General features: G+C 45.6%; 1 protein-coding gene across 1 annotated transcript in view; it reads right to left on the bottom strand.

Annotated features, from left to right (window-relative positions):
- Nucleotides 1-16,874, bottom strand: part of LOC113409242 (scavenger receptor cysteine-rich type 1 protein M130-like) — a gene marked incomplete at its 3' end in the record, with an annotated part of 74,189 nt that overhangs the window by 11,191 nt on the left and 46,124 nt on the right. Inside the window, exons 7-8 of the mRNA XM_029914124.1 lie at nucleotides 9,804-10,118; nucleotides 9,254-9,568 (exon numbers count right to left, since the gene is read on the bottom strand). Of these exons, the coding sequence (XP_029769984.1) occupies nucleotides 9,254-9,568; nucleotides 9,804-10,118 (630 nt within the window). The remainder of the gene's footprint in view (nucleotides 1-9,253; nucleotides 9,569-9,803; nucleotides 10,119-16,874) is intronic.

Raw genomic sequence — 16,874 nt, 5'->3', positions numbered from 1 at the left:
TTACATGTCAGTTTTGACAGTACTTTAGATTTGTCACCCAAAACGATAGCTCTGATGTGGGGATCTCCCCCACATATTCTGCAGTGAAGGCTGATGCAAAGAATTCCTTCAGCTTCTTAAAATGGCCTTGTCTTCCTTGAGTGTTCCTTTAACACATTTGTCACCTTTGTTATTTAGTGGCCCCATGGTCTGTACTGCAGGTTTCCTGCTTCTCATGTACTTAAAACAATTTCTAGAGGTAGTTTTTGTGTCTTTAGCAATCTGTTACAATAGTAATGTACAATCAGTAGCAATAAAAATATTAACATATAATCCTCAATTCCTTTTTCTTGTCAGTGAAGCAAAATGATGTACTATTAAGATTAGGACATAACAATACCACATTATAACAAAAAGTTTCACTTAATCACCAAGAGAAATAGGGTTATGTATGACTTCCTTTTCCTGTTAAGAATAATAGAATCTAATTCTGATATAGCACAGTTCAGTGGTAGATCTCAAAGCACTCTACAAGGAAGGTCAGTGTCATTATCTCCATGTTACAGATGGGGAAACTGAGGCACAGAGAGGTGAATGACCTGCTGGAGGTCACCAGCAGGCCAGTGGCAGAGCTGGGAGGAGATCCCAAGTCTCCTGAGTCCTGTTCCAGTGCTCTGTGAAATAGGCCACATTGCCTCCCCCTCTTTTCTTTTTTGATTCTGGACGCCCCATTATTGAAGATTTTAAGGTAAGAAGCAACTGTATTTACGTATTTACTGACATGCTCAGGAAATTATCTCTTCTGCCCAACAAATGTTAGGATAGATATCAATATTTTTCATTGTCAGAATTTTCCATTATTCTTTAAAAAAAAAATACACCCCAAAACCCATCTGATTGTTTTTGTGGCAAATGTGGGGGCAGGGTAGAGGTTACTGCTGTGCACCCTGAAGTGTGACCTACTCATCTGACTTTTAAAATGGTGTCATGGTGTCAGAGGGAACAGGCAGCTCTGTCCCACAGGTGGATATGGTCACAAGACCAGTGGCTGCCGGCCATTAAAGCTGGATGGGGCTGACTGCAGGACAATGGAGCAATCATCATGGGGATCTTCTCCTAGATGGCCTGGCTGGCCAACCAGGAAAACTAGTCTGAGGCAGAAGGAAGACTTCACTTGGCCCTGTAACACAGACCACTGACCAATATGGTAATTGAGCCCAGACACACACAGGGAGGGTGGGGACTTCCAGAAAAAGCAACTTCACAGAGAAAGGGGAGCAGAGTGGGGCAGACAAACTGAGCCCCAGCTGGGTCTCATGAGCACCTTGGTTTTTACAAGAAGACAGGCTCATTCTGTTCTTTTCCTGTTACTCCCCAGGGAAGCCCAGCTCACTTAATTTGCAGGGAAGCATAGATTAGATGAGCTGCAACACAAATGTGGGGTGTTTGTTTTTTTAAACCCCCTTTGCTCTAATGCATTGTTCCAGCTGCTGAATAAAGTGCTTTGTTCTGAGTATGCTGTAGGTCACTGTCACGGGACACAAGTTCCCCAGGGGAAGAAATGCTGGTGCCTGAAACCCAGTCGGACCTCCAGGGTGCTGAGCGGTTGGTTTGCACAGAGTAGTGTAACCAGGCCAGGCCTAGAGGAGGAAGAATCTTGAGATTCCACCCCAAGACAGGCCAGGGCAAGTGGGCCAGGCCTCATGTGGGTGCACATAGAGACACCAGAAAGGGGAGAAAGGTGCAACTAACTCTGTAACCCTGACAATGTTCAATGAAAATAAAAAAAAGTTTGTGAAAATTTCCACGACAAGGAAACTATTTTACATCTGAAAAGTTTTGATTAAAAACACAAGACAGACAGACAGACAGACAGCGAGGTTGCTGCAGTGCATTAACCTATCCTGTGGCTGTGCTTTTCTCTGCACATAATACTATATTTTTACAACAGAGTTTGACCCTCAGATCCACATATTTTCAAGGTCTGATGAGATCACAGCACAAGGTGAGATGTTTACAGGCCCTAGGACAGGTCATGTTCCCATTGAACAAGGACAGGATGTTTGCAAGATTTCATAGTACGTCACCTGAGCAAACGACACCAACATCCTCAGCAATTCCTGCCTGCTCTGCCTCAGATGTGGAGATGATGCAGAGCGTCAGATTAGTCTCGTTTCCTGCACACTGGACACTTCTCAGCCCCACAGGGCCCGTTCCTCGCTCAGACTTAGGGGGGTTATAAGCTTTCTCAGCGACTCCGCACTGGAGCTCCCTGCACACCACACTGGCATCGTCCATGTCCCACTGGTCATCCAGCACTCTGCTCCACACACCACGGAGGGAAATCTCAACTCTCCCATCACACCGACTCTCTCCATTCAGCAGTCTGAGCGATTCAGAGCGACCTGGGCTCAGGAGAGATGGGAAATACACTGAATAACACTCCCTGTTATACACTAGAAATAATACAGAGTGTGCATGAAATTATGGACTGTTTCTCAATAAGAAGGCATAAGCCAGTGGTCAGAGTGTGTCACAGTGTTAAAGGGAACAACCTCTGTCAGAAGATCCTTATTCTTTTGAATCTATAAGTGGAAGGTGCTATAAGGATTGTAAAACTCTGAGCTTGACAGTGGGGCTTGCTAGCAGACCCTGTAAATGAGTGAGCGAGGGAATTCCTGCAGGTTCCTGATGGGAAAAATAGTCTCTGTGTGTGGTGGTGGAATGGCTGCTGAGGTTTGTAGTCACTTTATCCAGTTTTAAATGCCTGGAAGCCAGTGAATGGTGCCTGCACAAGCACTTAGCAGGTGGGTCGTGCATGATTTAGGCAAGTTTGCCTTAAGGGAGTTTGGCCAATGGAAGAGCAGGGTTCATGGTGGTCAGGAACAGGTTATTGTTGGTAAATTCCCTTAGTTCCCTCTGATCTTTGCTCAGTAGGTGGCAACTTTCTTGGTTCACCTGGGTTCAGTGCAGGATCTCCTAGTGTGAGATAGTTCCTGGCACTGGTGGTTCTGACTGGAGCTGTCCCCTGAAGCGTGGTGTCATCTCTGAATCCAACGTGAGATTCCAGCTGATCAATTCACACCACACTAAGCAGGTTGTATGTGGGGCGGGGAAGGGGACGTGCTCTGTTGGTGAATATTGTGAATTCCTTGGGATGTGAATCTCATTCTTTGCATGTGTCTCAGAATCAGTGAGTCGTACAGCAAGGTGGTAAATTAGGAATTACTCACCAAGTTCAGACACAGGTGCAGCCAGGAGAGACTGACAGTGTTAAAAGACAACAGCAGAGTCAGTGCAGGGCACACCCACGGGCTGTGTCAGGTACAGTATGTACTAGTATGGCAACCTGATGGGTGCAGTGTGTGTGCACTGGATCGAAACAGCTCAAGGATCTTGGTAGCCAAATAACATTTCAAGGCTAAGAGTGAAATCCTGGCCCCACTGAAGGCAATGCTTAAACCTCCATTAACTTCAACGGAGCCAGGAGTTCGCCCTAACACTGGAGCAGGAGAATGGCTGCGTGCAGCTAGCGTAGTGCAGGGGTGTAGCCACAGGTGGGCCGTGGCCCATCCAGTTAGCATCCAGGCCCCTCCCAAATCAGGGCCGGAGCCCTCAGAATCCACAGGCTGGGACTCCCGACCCTGGCTCAGTGTCCGTCAGCCTGGCCGTGTCTCTCTCCTGCTGGCGCCGTGCGCTGTTTCTCTGGTTTCTGACCGCAGTGCTAGCCCCGTGGGGAGTGTGCCTTGTTGGGGCAGGTCTGGGTGGGGCTCGTGCTGGAGCCGGAAACCAGGGCATCAGCTCCCGGTGCCGACAGGAAAGGGACGTGGCTGGGCTGACGGACACTGAGCCAGGGTTAGGAAGGGTGTGTGGAGCTCGAGCCCCAGCGGGACCCCCCTTTACCCAAAGGGTGCACCTAGGGTGACCAGATGTCCTGATTTTATAGGGACAGTCCTGATATTTGGGTATTTTTCTTATATAGGTGCCTATTACCTTCCATCACCTGTCCAATTTTTCACATTTGCTATCTGGTTACCCTAAGCACACCCCGCAGCCTGTGTGCCCCGGGCAGCCTCAGCTTTGGATGCCTGCTGAGTGGTAAGGGCTGGCTGGAAAGGGTGGAGGGAGGCAATCCCCCACTCCCTTCTGCCCCCTCCCAGGGCACTTGATCCCTCCTGCACCCCTCTCTCTGCCCCTCCCGTCATTGCCCACCCCCCGAAAGCCGGGGCCCACCCAGGTTTCCTGTCCTAGCTTTGCCACTAGTATGGTGTGAGGGTAGAGAGTAGATTTGGGGCTTTCCGAGGAGGCTCATGGATATAACTGGGTACCACAACCCCTCAGGAAGGCCAGATGGGATCATGGCAGATGGAGCTCGTACGGAAGGGACCAGGTGTTTTTCCTTCGAAGGGATTCTCCTTCCAGCAACTGTAGGGAGAAATCAGCATCTTCATGTGCTGAGGAGTTCCCAGGGTATGAACCAGGGTATGGGCTGGGTAGCTAGTTAGGAGAGGCCGGGCAGGGCTGCAGGGAATTCAGTTAGGGATGCAGGTAGCAGCCTCTGTGAGAAGCAGGAGAACTTTGAGGTGAATTGCCCCCAAGGTACAAAGGTATCAGCTGTAAAGAGGAGAGTAGACGTCTGTTGAGAGTGCTGGGCAGGGCCCTATAGGTTTAGTCATGGTGTGTAATGGCACCAGTGACTCTGGTCTCTGTGGGAGTCAGTCCTGGAAGCTATGTGTCCATTATTAGGAAGAAGGTTGAAATCCAGGGCTTCTGCAGTAGGTGTCTCTGTAAGGATCCCAGTTCCAGCCAGTCAAGATGCCCTATGGAGACTGTACATGGATGAGAAGATGAGAGGGGAGCTGCAACTTCATTAAGCAGGAGGGATCCCTTTGGTGAGGGGAGAAGCAGATGATCACAATGGCCTCTTTGGGTCTTAAAACTCTGCGGATCTATAGACCCAGAATACAGGCTCCATTTAGCCACAAGGGAACCATTGGCTGGCCATTAAAATTAAGTTTTCTAGTGAAATATTTTTCCTGCAGGGCCCTGGCAGCTTTCAGTGCCCAGGATGGATAAGTCGGGGTTGTGCAGTGTCAGGCTGTTGCCAGTATGACTCCTGCCTCATTCACTTTAGAAACTGGAAGGCCTGTAGAGAATGAGCAGGGGAGCGCAGGAAGAACATAGGATGATCTTGTTAAGAGCAGTGATCATCATTCATTAGAGCTCAGTTCTGTTCCTGCCTCTGCCGCAGACTTCACAGGTAATGCTGAGCAGGTCTCTTAAGGCAATTTTAATGGGGTCTGATTAGCAGAAGTACTGAGCACTCACAACTGCCGCTAGGGTCAAGACAAGATGTGGCTGATCACTTCTTCTGCAGTCAGGCAGTGTGGGTGGGTGGAACGAGCACAGGGCTGTGAGTCAAAACTTTGTTTTATCCTGTCTCTGCTGCTGACTCACTGGGTGGCCTTGGGCAAGTCACTTTGCTTTTCTCTCTCAGTTTCACCAGCTGTAAAATGGAGCTAATAATAATACTTACCCACCTGCTTCCCTGGCATTTGATGAGGGTTTATTAATGTCTGGACAGTACTTTGAACACATAACACTTTACAGAAATGGTGAGTACTCTGAAGAAGCAGGCCGCAAGGGTCTCAGGTTGGTGCCTAATCACTCCAAATAAGTATCGAGTTTGGAAGTTTGGCTTTAATCATTGTATGTAAAATTTTCAAAAGCAGCTAAATGATGTAGGAGCCTAAATGCCATTTTCAGAAGTGACTTAGGCAGCAAGAGGGAGAAGTCTGCATGGTTCTTGGGCTCCTACGTTACTGGAGAAAATGGGATTTAAGTCCCTACATCACTTAGGCACTTTTGAAAATGTTATTCCTTGGCTTCTATATGCCTAAGTCACTTTTGAAAGGGGCATCATAAGAGTCTGCTATCTCCCAGGGTGTTATGAAGACAAATTCATTAATGCTTGCGGTGTACTCTGACACTACGCTGATGAGCATCATGAAGAAATTAATCATTCTGTATTCAGTGCAGTGTACGTATAGTGAGTAAGGCCCTGGGTCACAGGTTGAATGATGAGGATAAAAAGAAATATTCTACAGCTCCTTCAGCCCCTGATCACCACCCTCCCAGTGCACTGAAGGAGGCAGGAGCTGGTGGGATGGAGGGGAATAATAGGATGTGTGCATGCAATTAGACTGTGTCATAATGGTTATGCACAAGGAGGGCGGGGGCAGGCTGAATTAACATTGCATGGGTAACCTTAACTCTGATATTTCCTAATTCTTGTGCATTTCGTTTTGACTAATAACACTGTTTAATTTTGTAATGTTTTTATGTAAGGTAAATATTGGAGCTAGTCAACAACCCAACATTTTTCCTGTTAAGTATGACAATGCAGTATTTCAACTTTTGAACATATCCAAGAGACTGGGATGTGGAAATGGAATGAGAATTTTTGTTTAGATTCTAACTAAAATGTTGATTCATTTTAACTTTTTGAAAATGAAAAATTCAATCTTCCCTTTCTATTTTTTCATCTTTTCTTCCACTGTAAAAAGTTAGAAAAAAATTAAAAAGTATAAGAAAGCAGGAGGGAAATCTTTTTGATTTTTTTTTCAACTGGAAAGGTGTGAAAAAAGTTAGAAAACACCAAAGTGAGATAAAGTGCTACTTTCTCTGTGGCATGCTACCAAAAATATCCTCAGGGACTCAAGTGAGAGAAGAGAAATGTTTATTTTCAGCAGTTTATAATTCAGCCAAACCTGGAAGGGATTTCCCTGCACTGGGGCAGGCATCTCTCTGACCCCAGCATTACTCCTCCCAAATTACAAAAGCCTGCTGCAAACAATGACGGCATAAAATCTTCTCAAGAAGGTGTTGAGAGTATTTTATAATAGAAAGTGTGAAGCAACCTCCATATTGGGAATTGCTAGTAGCTCCCCCTCTAATTGCTATAGCAGTGATTTGGAGAAGGATGAGGAGAGTGAATTTATGACATTTATGAAACCCGAAGGACAAAGTGCTGCTCCTGCTACACTGCCCTGTGGAAGGACAGAGTTGCTGATGTTTTTACCGGAGAATCCAGGGCATTCCCAGGTCATCACTATTCTTTTTGTGATAATATTTACTTTAATTTTATCTTTAATACATTTATTATTATTATACGTGCTTTAGGATCTAGCTCCCCCTCCCCTTGCTGTGCCCTGAGGTTCCCCTGCTCTGCGGACTGTGTCACACAGTGTCCTTAATCCAGCATTACACTTACCTGAGCAAACCACACTGGCATCATTGTCATGTGAGCACTGAGAGGCCCCCAGGGCAGTAACAGGGCAATACCCCAAATGGGAGGTAGATCGTGCCAAACCAACCTGATCTCCTTCTTTGAGAAGGCAACAGATTTTTTAGACAAAGGAAATGCAGTGGATCTAATTTACCTTGATTTCAGTAAGGCATTTGTTACAGTTCCACATGTGGAATTATTAGCTAAATTGGAAAAGATGGGGATCAATATGAAAATTGAAAGATGGATAAGGAACTGGTTAAGGGGGAGACTACAACAGGTCATACTGAAAGGTGAACTGTCAGGCTGGAAGGAGGTTACTAGTGGAGTTCCTCAGGGATCGGTTTTGGGACCAATCTTATTTAATCTTTTTATTACTGACCTTGGCACAAAAAGTGGGAAAGTGCTAATAAAGTTTGCGGATGACACAAAGCTGGGAGGTATTGCTAATACAGAGAAGGACCGGGATATCATACAGGAAGATCTAGATGACCTTGTAAACTGGAGTAACAGTAATAGGATGAAATTTAATAGTGAAAAGTGCAAGGTCATGCATTTAGGGATTAATAACAAGAATTTTGGTTATAAATCGGGGACACATCAGTTGGAAGTAATAGAGGAGGAGAAGGACCTCGGAGTATTGGTTGATCACAGGATGACTATGAGCCACCAATGTGATATGGCCGTGAAAAAAGCTAATGCGGTCTTGGGATGCATCAGGCAAGGTATTTCCAGTAAAGATAAGGAGATATTAGTACCGTTATACAAGGCACTGGTGAGACCTCATCTGGAATACTGTGTGCAGTTCTGGTCTCCCATGTTTAAGAAGGATGAATTCAAACTGGAACAGGTACAGAGAAGGGCTACTAGGATGATCCGAGGAATGGAAAACCTGTCTTATGAAAGGAGACTCAAAGAGCTTGGCTTGTTTAGCCTAACCAAAAGAAGGCTGAGGGGAGATATGATTGCTCTCTACAAATGTATCAGAGGAATAAATACCAGGGAGGGAGAGGAATTATTTAAGCTTAGTACCAACGTGGACACAAGAACAAATGGATATAAACTGGCCATTAGGAAGTTTAGACTTGAAATTAGATGAAGGTTTCTAACCATCAGAGGAGTGAAGTTCTGAAACAGCCTTCCAAGGGGAGTAGTGGGGGCAAAAGACATATCTGGCTTCAAGACTAAACTTGATAAGTTTATGGAGGGGAAGGTATAATGGGATAGCCTAATTTCGGCAATTAATTGATCTTTGATTATTAGCAGGTAAATGTGCCCAATGGTCTGAGATGGGATGTTAGATGGGGTGGGATTTGAGTTATTACAGAGAATTCTTTCCTGGGTGCTGCCTGGTGAGTCTTGCCCACATGCTCAGGGTTTAACTGATCGCCATATTTGGGGTTGGGAAGGAATTTTCCTCCAGGGTAGATTGGCAGAGGAGGTTTTTCGCCTTCCTCTGCAGCGTGGGGCACGGGTCACTTGCTGGAGGATTCTCTGCACCTTGAGGTCTTTAAACCACAATTTGAGGACTTCAATAACTCAGACATAGGTTAGGAGTTTGTTACAGGAATGGGTGGGTGAGATTCTGTGGCCTGCGTTGTGCAAGAGGTCAGACTAGATCATCATAATGGTCCCTTCTGACCTTAAAGTCTATGAGTCTATGATTTGGAGAAGGATGGGGACAATGAATTGGTGACATTTATGTAACCTGAGGGACAAAGTGCTGCCCCTGCTCTGGTGCCCTGAATAAGGACTGAGTTGCTGGCTAAAGCTCTTCCTGGAGAATCCAGGGCTTTCCTGGGTCACAATTCATTTGTGATAATATTATTTACTTTAATTTTATGTTTAACATATTTATTATTATTATGTGTGGTTTAGGATCCAGCTCCCTCTCCCCTTGCTGTGTCCTGAGGTTCCCCTGCTCTGGGGGCAGCGTCACACACTGACGGGTAGGTGTCCTTAATCCAGCATTTCTCCTGCACTTACCTGAGCAAATCACACTGGCATCATTGTCATGTGAGCACTGAGAGGCTCCCAGGGCAGTAACAGGGCAATGGCCCAAATGAGGTTCAGTCCCTTTGCAGTAAAATGTGTCTGTCCAGACAGAGCCATTTCCCTTCCCAAAATACCCTCCTCCCGGAGCCGATACAGCGAACCCACAGTCGAGCTGATGACAGAGAACGTTGGCATCCAGTAAATCCCAGCGTGAATCACAGAGGGTTCCCCAGGCACCAAGAACCTGGATCTCCACCCTCCCTGAGCACGCTATGCTGCCGTTCACCAGCCGGAACCCTGTGTACCCTGGGGAGAAGGGAGAAGAGGTTTAGAGAGGGAGCCTTAGAACTATTTCATAGCAAATAGTTAAAGAAAGGAAAGTCAGGGGGAATTGATCCCTTTCTCAGTATCTTGGCTTGTTTGGGTTTTTGATCCAATCCTATCCAAACCAGCTCCCTACACAGTGAGATCAGTACATTGCTTCACCCTAATCTAGAATACACATCATTGGGATGTTAAAGACATTGTGCTGAATTCTTACGTGAGCATATGGCACTAGCATCATTTGTGTGTGAGCACGTCTGATTTTCTTGTGATTTCCTGGGACAGGAGAGCAGGAGAGACTCATTCCCCACACACTGGAATTCTTCAGTCAAGATCTTTCCTTGTCCTTCTCCAAAGTGAGCTCCTCCTGGGATAGATGCAGCTATTCCACACTGAAGTTCATTACAGATAACGTTGGCAACTTTGAGATCAAAGTGTGCATCACAGACTGTGGTCCATGTGTTTCCATGTATTATCTCCACACGTCCTGAGCAGGCACTGTCCCCTGCAACCAGCCGAGGCTTAATGTGTCCTAGAAAGTCAATAAAGGTTGAGAATTATAAATGGGCCTTTAGGAGTTGGGGTGCTCCACTGGCATAAACTTTGCTTAAAAGCTCATTGCTGCCTTCACTTGGCCACCAAACCACAATAGAACTAAAAAGGCAATGTATAAAAAATGGAAAAAGGGGGAATTAGATAACTTCTAATGTATATTGATTGCTATGCTATGTAGAAAACTGATAAGGGAAGCTAAAGACATCAGGATAAAATCCATGACTGGCAGGGCTATGAACAATAAGTAGGAGTTTTTAAGTATATTAGGAACAAACAAAAAATCATAATAATGGTGTAGGCCCATTACAAATAGAGATGGTTAAATTTTTAATAATGATGCAAAAAAGGCAGAAATGTTCAATAAACATATCTGCTATACAGACCCCAGGCAGGAGGACTCAGGGAATGCAGCTATATGGAAGGGCTGGGGGCGGGGCTAGGGTGGGCTCCTCCTGTGACTTTCCGGTATGCCATACTGCTATAAATATCTTACTGGCACGGCATACCGGAACGTACCACTGTACTTGCACCACTGCTTGTGTCTTACATATGACATTCTTGTTAATACAAGCCAGAATGACATTTCTCTTTTTTGCAAGAGCATCAAAACTTTTCAATTTGTGATCCACTATAACTCCCAGATCATTTTGTGCAGTACTGCTGCCTAATCAGTTATTCCCTATTTTGGTTGTTTTGGAGGGGGGGTGTTTTTGCATTTGATTTTTCCTTCTTAATTGTAGTATTTTGCATTTTATTAAATTTCAACTTACTGATTTCAGATCAATTCTCCAATTTATCAAGATCATTTTGAATTTTAATCCTGTCTTCGAAAGTGCTTGCGACCCATCTCAGCTTGATGTCATCCACAAATGTTATGAGTTTATTCTCTACTCCATCATCCAAGTCATTAACAAAAACATTGAATAGTGCCAGACTCAGGACAGTGCTATTATTTATTTATCCATAGGGACACAGCAATCACAGAGAAAAGGGATAAAGCAACTGAAAGCCTCCGGGCCTATGTTTTACCTAAAGCTCAGCATTTCCCTCAAAACCTGGGCTGATAACTTATCCCAGGAACCCCTGCTTCTGGGGACCGAGTTTCAATCTCCTTCCCTACAGATCCTGCCTCACCCCCTCTGTTCATCAGGGCTCCCCTGTTAACAATTCCCAAGCTCTCTGTTTAAGATTTCCACCTTGGGGGCTCCTCCCCAACAAGGTGTGGTTGTGCTCAGCTTGGTCAGAGGAAGAAGTTCAAAGGCCTTGACACCTGTATTGTCAGTTAATTACCAGTGACTGGGTTCCCTAGAGCCATTATCTGCCTTCCTGGGACATGTGGGGAGCTCAGACGGGGGTTACCCTTTGAACCCTGGTAGGAAATGTGAAAATAGCAATAAAAGGAACTGAGGTGCACATAATATTCACAGAAATACAGATATTGCCCATGTTCTTTGCAGGGGTCATATTAGACAAAGAACTGACCTTGAGCTCCCAGTGTGATGTTGTGGTAAAAAGGGCTAAGATGATCCTTGGATGTATAAACAGGGGAGTAGTGAGTAGAGCTGGCTGAAATGCAGGATTTCTAGTCTACAGGAAATTTCACAATTTTAAAATTTCCTGTGAACTGGAAATGACCCTAAAATTTTGTTTTGGAAACTACAGCAGATGGTGTTTCCAACATGAAATTTGCTCCCTGGAACCGCAAGAAATGTGGAGTGACACTGACATTCTTGACAGTTTCATCTCTGTTAACATCAGGACAAAAACGACAATTTTTCACAGCCACTGCTGGGGCTCTGGGGCAGACTCCCCATGCGGCCTGCCCTGGACTGGGGACCCCCGGGCTTCCAGACTCCTTGGTCAGCTGGCTGCCTAAGTAGGCAAATAATCCAATCCAGGACATTCTGCAAGGCAGGGCTGCCCCGGAACCGCAGACCCTGGGACACCAGAACCCATCCAGGACTTCCAGGATCCCTGATGCAGACCCTGGAGCTGAGCCTTGGTTAGAGCTGGGGCTCCCAGGGCTTTCAGTCTCCTTTCCCATGGCAGAGAGCCTGAAAGCATTGGCAGGGCTGCCCTGGTGGTTCAGACCCTAGAAAGAGCAGGGTTTTCAATTCTGGAACAATCTGCATGGCAGGGTTAACAGGAACCGTCCAGGGATCCATGTTGGTTTCCACCTGACCCTCCCTGTGGTTTCAAGAAAATTCACTGAATCTGGCTCAGTTCCATGATAAATGTTGAGTTCAACAAACTGGTATTTTCCAATGCAATTCTGGTTTGCAAGATAATTTCCTACCAGCTCTCATAGGGAGGTAATTTTTCCTCTGTGTACAGCATTGACGAGACCAATATTGCATCCAGTTTTAGTGTCCATATTTAAAGAAAGATGTTCAAAAATTGGAAAGGGTGCAGAGGAAAACCACAATAAGGATTCGGGGGCTTAAAAATTTGCCTTGCAGTGAGAGATTTAAGGAGGTCAATCTGTTTAGCTTATGAAAAAGATGACCTAGAAGGTACAAAACACTGCATACTAAAGGCCTTCTCAATCTAGTGGGGAAAGGCATAACAACAACAAAGCCAGATAAATTCCTATTAGAGGTAAGGCATACATTTTTCACAGTGATGGTGATGAAATATTGAAACAAACTACCAAGGGAAGCAGAAGATTCTCCACCTCCTGAAGTATTCAGAACAAAACTGGATGCCTTCTCGAAGATGTGCTTTAGCCAGACACAAGTTATTAGATTCAGTATAGGTGTAAGTGCATTAAATGCTATAGCTTGTGTTACCCAAGAGGTTAGACTAGAATATCTAAAGCTCCATTCTGGCCCTAAAACTTATAGAGCAATGAATCAAAAAGAAAGTTAAGTTTGCAAAGTGAAGCACTCAAATATTCTTAATGCCAGACTTGTACTTGCCTGTGAACCTTCATTAGTCCCTTTTGTGACTCTGCATTATGATACAGTCTTTAATTACATGATCAGATGCTATTTTTTCCACTTGACCCCTCCCTCATTCAGTGCAGAGGACACATGGTGCTCACAGATGGGTAGATGGTTAATTGTTCTTTATACTCACTCTTTAATGTGTGGCCATATGTCCTGCACGTCATCCAAACCCTACTCTGAATACTGAATTATTAATTTCCTCATGAGATTGTCTATGGTGCTAATTTCTATATTACCCAAGTGCTTCACAAACATTAATTAATTTCTCTTCACAACACCCTGGGAGGTAGGGAAGTGTTATCTCCATTTTACATGTCGGGATCTGAAGTCCAGAGACACTATGGCCAAAATTATCAAAAGCATCCCTAAGTTTTGGTGCCCAACTTGAAACATCCAGATCCTGGTTTTTCAGAGTACTTAGCCTTATACAGCACAGCTCCCACTGACTTCAGTTTACAGCAGCGAGTGCTCAGCACTTCTACAAATCAGACCCCCATGGTTACAAGTGGGCCACCCATAAAATGAGGAACACACAATTAGTGGCCACCTGTGAAACATTTGGTTTAAGTGACTTGCCAGGCATCACATAAGAACTCTGTGGCAGAGGCAGGGATAGAATCTAATTCCCCAGGGCAGCAATCACCTGCCTTAACAAGAGACCCTCCTTTCTCTTTCTGCAATCCCCTGCCTCATATACTGCACACTTTACAGTTTCTGCAACAAATGAGGCAGAGGTCCTACAACCGCCTCCTTCACTCCACAGCCCTGATTCAGATCAGTGTCTGTCCTGTGCACTGAATAAGGCAGGGGTCCTGTGGAGAAAACAGCATGTCATCATGTAATGAAAGACTATATCTTAATACATATGTACAAATGGGCAAAAATAGAGTTGCAAAGACAATTTTAATGCTGCCATGTTCTTGTTTTTTACAGCTAAACTTTTCAAACTTAATGTTCCTTAAAAGTAATGTTTTGTGCATAATTGCCTAGGTTTTAAAAAAAACACACTGAAAAAACAGACATTCCAAGATGTGGAATCATATTGACACCCACATAGGTCATCAGGGTTTGAAACCTCTGCCACGTGTGCTAATAGAGTAACTGACAGCAGTAGTAGGTTGTCATCCTCTTTGTGGACCAGGACTAGAGGGGGATCAGAAGATTTTGTTGGAGGGCTTGACAAATATTCAGATGAGGTACAGGACTAAATGGTTTAAATTATATAGTCTTTGTTACCCAGGAGGTCAGACTAGATGATCTAAAGCTCCCTTCTGACCCTAAACTCTATACAGCTGTGAATCAAAAAGAAAGTTACGTTTCCAAAGTGAAGCACTCAAACATTCAGAATGCCAGACTTGTACTTGCCTGTGAAATCTTCATTAGTCCCTTTTGTCACTGTGCCTGTAGGTTCATTGTCCAGGACATGAACTTGGCAAAAGCATGGTTGGTGTTACAAAAACACAAACACTCATGAGAAGTGGCAATAAACACATTCCAGAAGGGTAATACCAGAACACCCTGAAACAAGGTTTTGGTGTAAACACACTCCTCAAAGATGATGAAAGGGAAAAAATGACCCTCCTATAGATAAGGTCAGGATGACAGGGCGATGGATAGAGATATTTTGATCCAACCAAAATGTACAAGGGAAACAGTGGTAATTAACCATGTCAGAGGTGCAAGACATAACTTGTTTGAATCAGAGTATAAAAGACAGGTCACAGAGGGGGTGTCTTTTTCTGGCCTCAGAGTGGGGGGGGAGTGGAAAGTCTCACCAGTCACTGAGCCAAGCCCATTGTAAGGGGCATAGATGTGTCACTGTAACTGTAGACATTGATCCAGGGAGCTAGTACTGTGCTTTGTCAGCAAAAAACCTGGCCAAGTGCCTTCACCACTGAACCGAGTCTGTGGTCTTCTTAGGCAGTTTCTTAATGTTCCTTAAAATTAAAGTTTTGTGCATAATTTCCTAGGTTTTAAAAAAAGCAAACTGAAAATATAGACGTTCCAGGATGCGGAATCATGATGGCACCCACATGGATTGTCAGCAGGGTTGTAACCTTTAGATTCGCTGCACAAACCTCTGCCACTTGAGCTAATGGAGTAACTGACAGCAGTAGTAGGTTGTCATCCTCTTTGTGGACCAGCACTAGACAGGGATCAGAAGATTTTTTTGGAGGGTTTGACAGATATTTGCTGACAGCAGGGGAATGGCAAAACTCAGGGATACTGGGTTCCATTCCAGGCTCTGGAGAGGTGTGTGCTCTAGTGTTGACAGACTCTTTTTCCCCTGTTCCCCCACGCCTAACCCTTTCTGCTCCATCCCCTCCAAGCTGTCCCAGTCTCAGTCCTGTCTCTTCCCCATCCCTTGCTCTGTGTCCCAGTCCCATTCTTCTTGTCTACCTAGTTCCAGTCTCCACTCCTCAAGCTTCTCATCTCCAGTCCCAGTCTCCTTGCCAAGCCAGTCCTAGACTTCACCTCTGGCTTCCCCAGCCAAGTCCCAGTTTCCCCCCTGTTCTCTGTGCTGCCCCTCCCCCTGGGGTCCTCAGCTGATCTGTTTCTCACACTTACTCTTGTCTTGAGTTGTCCTGTCTGCCCCAAGCCCAGTTTCCCTCCCTGGATGCCTCATCCAGTCTCAGGATTCCTCTCTACACAACTTAGTTTGTGGCAAACGGGTGTAAATTTACCTCGCACTAGCCTGCTGCACACTGAGTGTCCGTGTGGAGCCTGCTGCTGAGCACTAACATTTCCCTAATGCTTGGAAATGGGATAGATCAAAGCACACAAGGGAACTGCTAGGGCTTCTCTTCGCTACCACACTAAATCAGTGCCATTGTATTGATGCAGCGGCGCCAATTTAGCGCGTCTGGTAAGGATGCATTACATAGATGGGACAGCGCTCTCCTGTTGACATAATTAGTCCACCTAATCGAGAGGCAGAAGCTATGTTGGCGAGAGAGCGTCTCTCACTGACATAGTGCGATGTAGACACTGCTTTAAGTCGATGGAAGTTACATTGCTCCGGGGTGGGGGTGATTTAACACCCTGAGTGATGTAACTTACATCAGCTTAAACAGTAGTGTAGACAAGGCCTCAGCGTGCAGCCACATCATCCACATGGACACTGGGTGCTTGGCAGGACAGTGCAGGGTGATTTACACCCCAGCTTCCCACAAACTGAATGTTCATATAGATCTGCTCTCAGTCTCCCCTACCCCACCCTGGCTGCTTATACCAGTCTTGTCACTCAGTTAGTCTTAGACTCCCCCAACACCATAGTTCCTTATCTGGTCTGTTTTTCCTCACCCACCTCCAGTTCCTCCCCACTGGTTCCTAGTCCCAGACTTCCCAGCTCCTTGCTCAGCAAGTCACAGTCTCTCCCCACCCACTCCCTGTCCTAATCACCCTGCCTAGCCAGTCCTAGTCTCTTTCCCCCTCCTCCCAGTCCCCTTGTCCAGCCAGTCCCCATCTCCTGCTTTCACTCCCAGTCCCAGTTTCTCTCCATCCACCAGCCTCTAGGCTCAGAATATCCCCCTGCATCCTTATCCTCATCTACTTTCCCCTCTCACCACGGTCTGCATTCAATTCAGGTAGCTTCCTCCCCACACAGCCTGGGCTCAATAGGTGGAAACAGTCTCCCTCATGTCAGTTCTAGTGCCTGGTGCCACTGTGGCCCACAGCAGCCAGGAACATAATTTCAGCATAATTGTAAAGGTTACACATCTTGCCACTGCTGCAACACCTCTTCCGGGACCATCACCTTGTTGCGGTGAAGGGGCTTGTGTGCA

This window comes from Terrapene carolina, unplaced genomic scaffold (genome assembly GCF_002925995.2).
Source record: "Terrapene carolina triunguis isolate 2854851 unplaced genomic scaffold, T_m_triunguis-2.0 Scaffold31492, whole genome shotgun sequence".
NCBI lineage: Eukaryota > Metazoa > Chordata > Testudines > Emydidae > Terrapene > Terrapene triunguis.
Note: the sequence above shows the minus strand (reverse complement) of the source record. Positions and strands in the feature narration are given on the sequence as shown.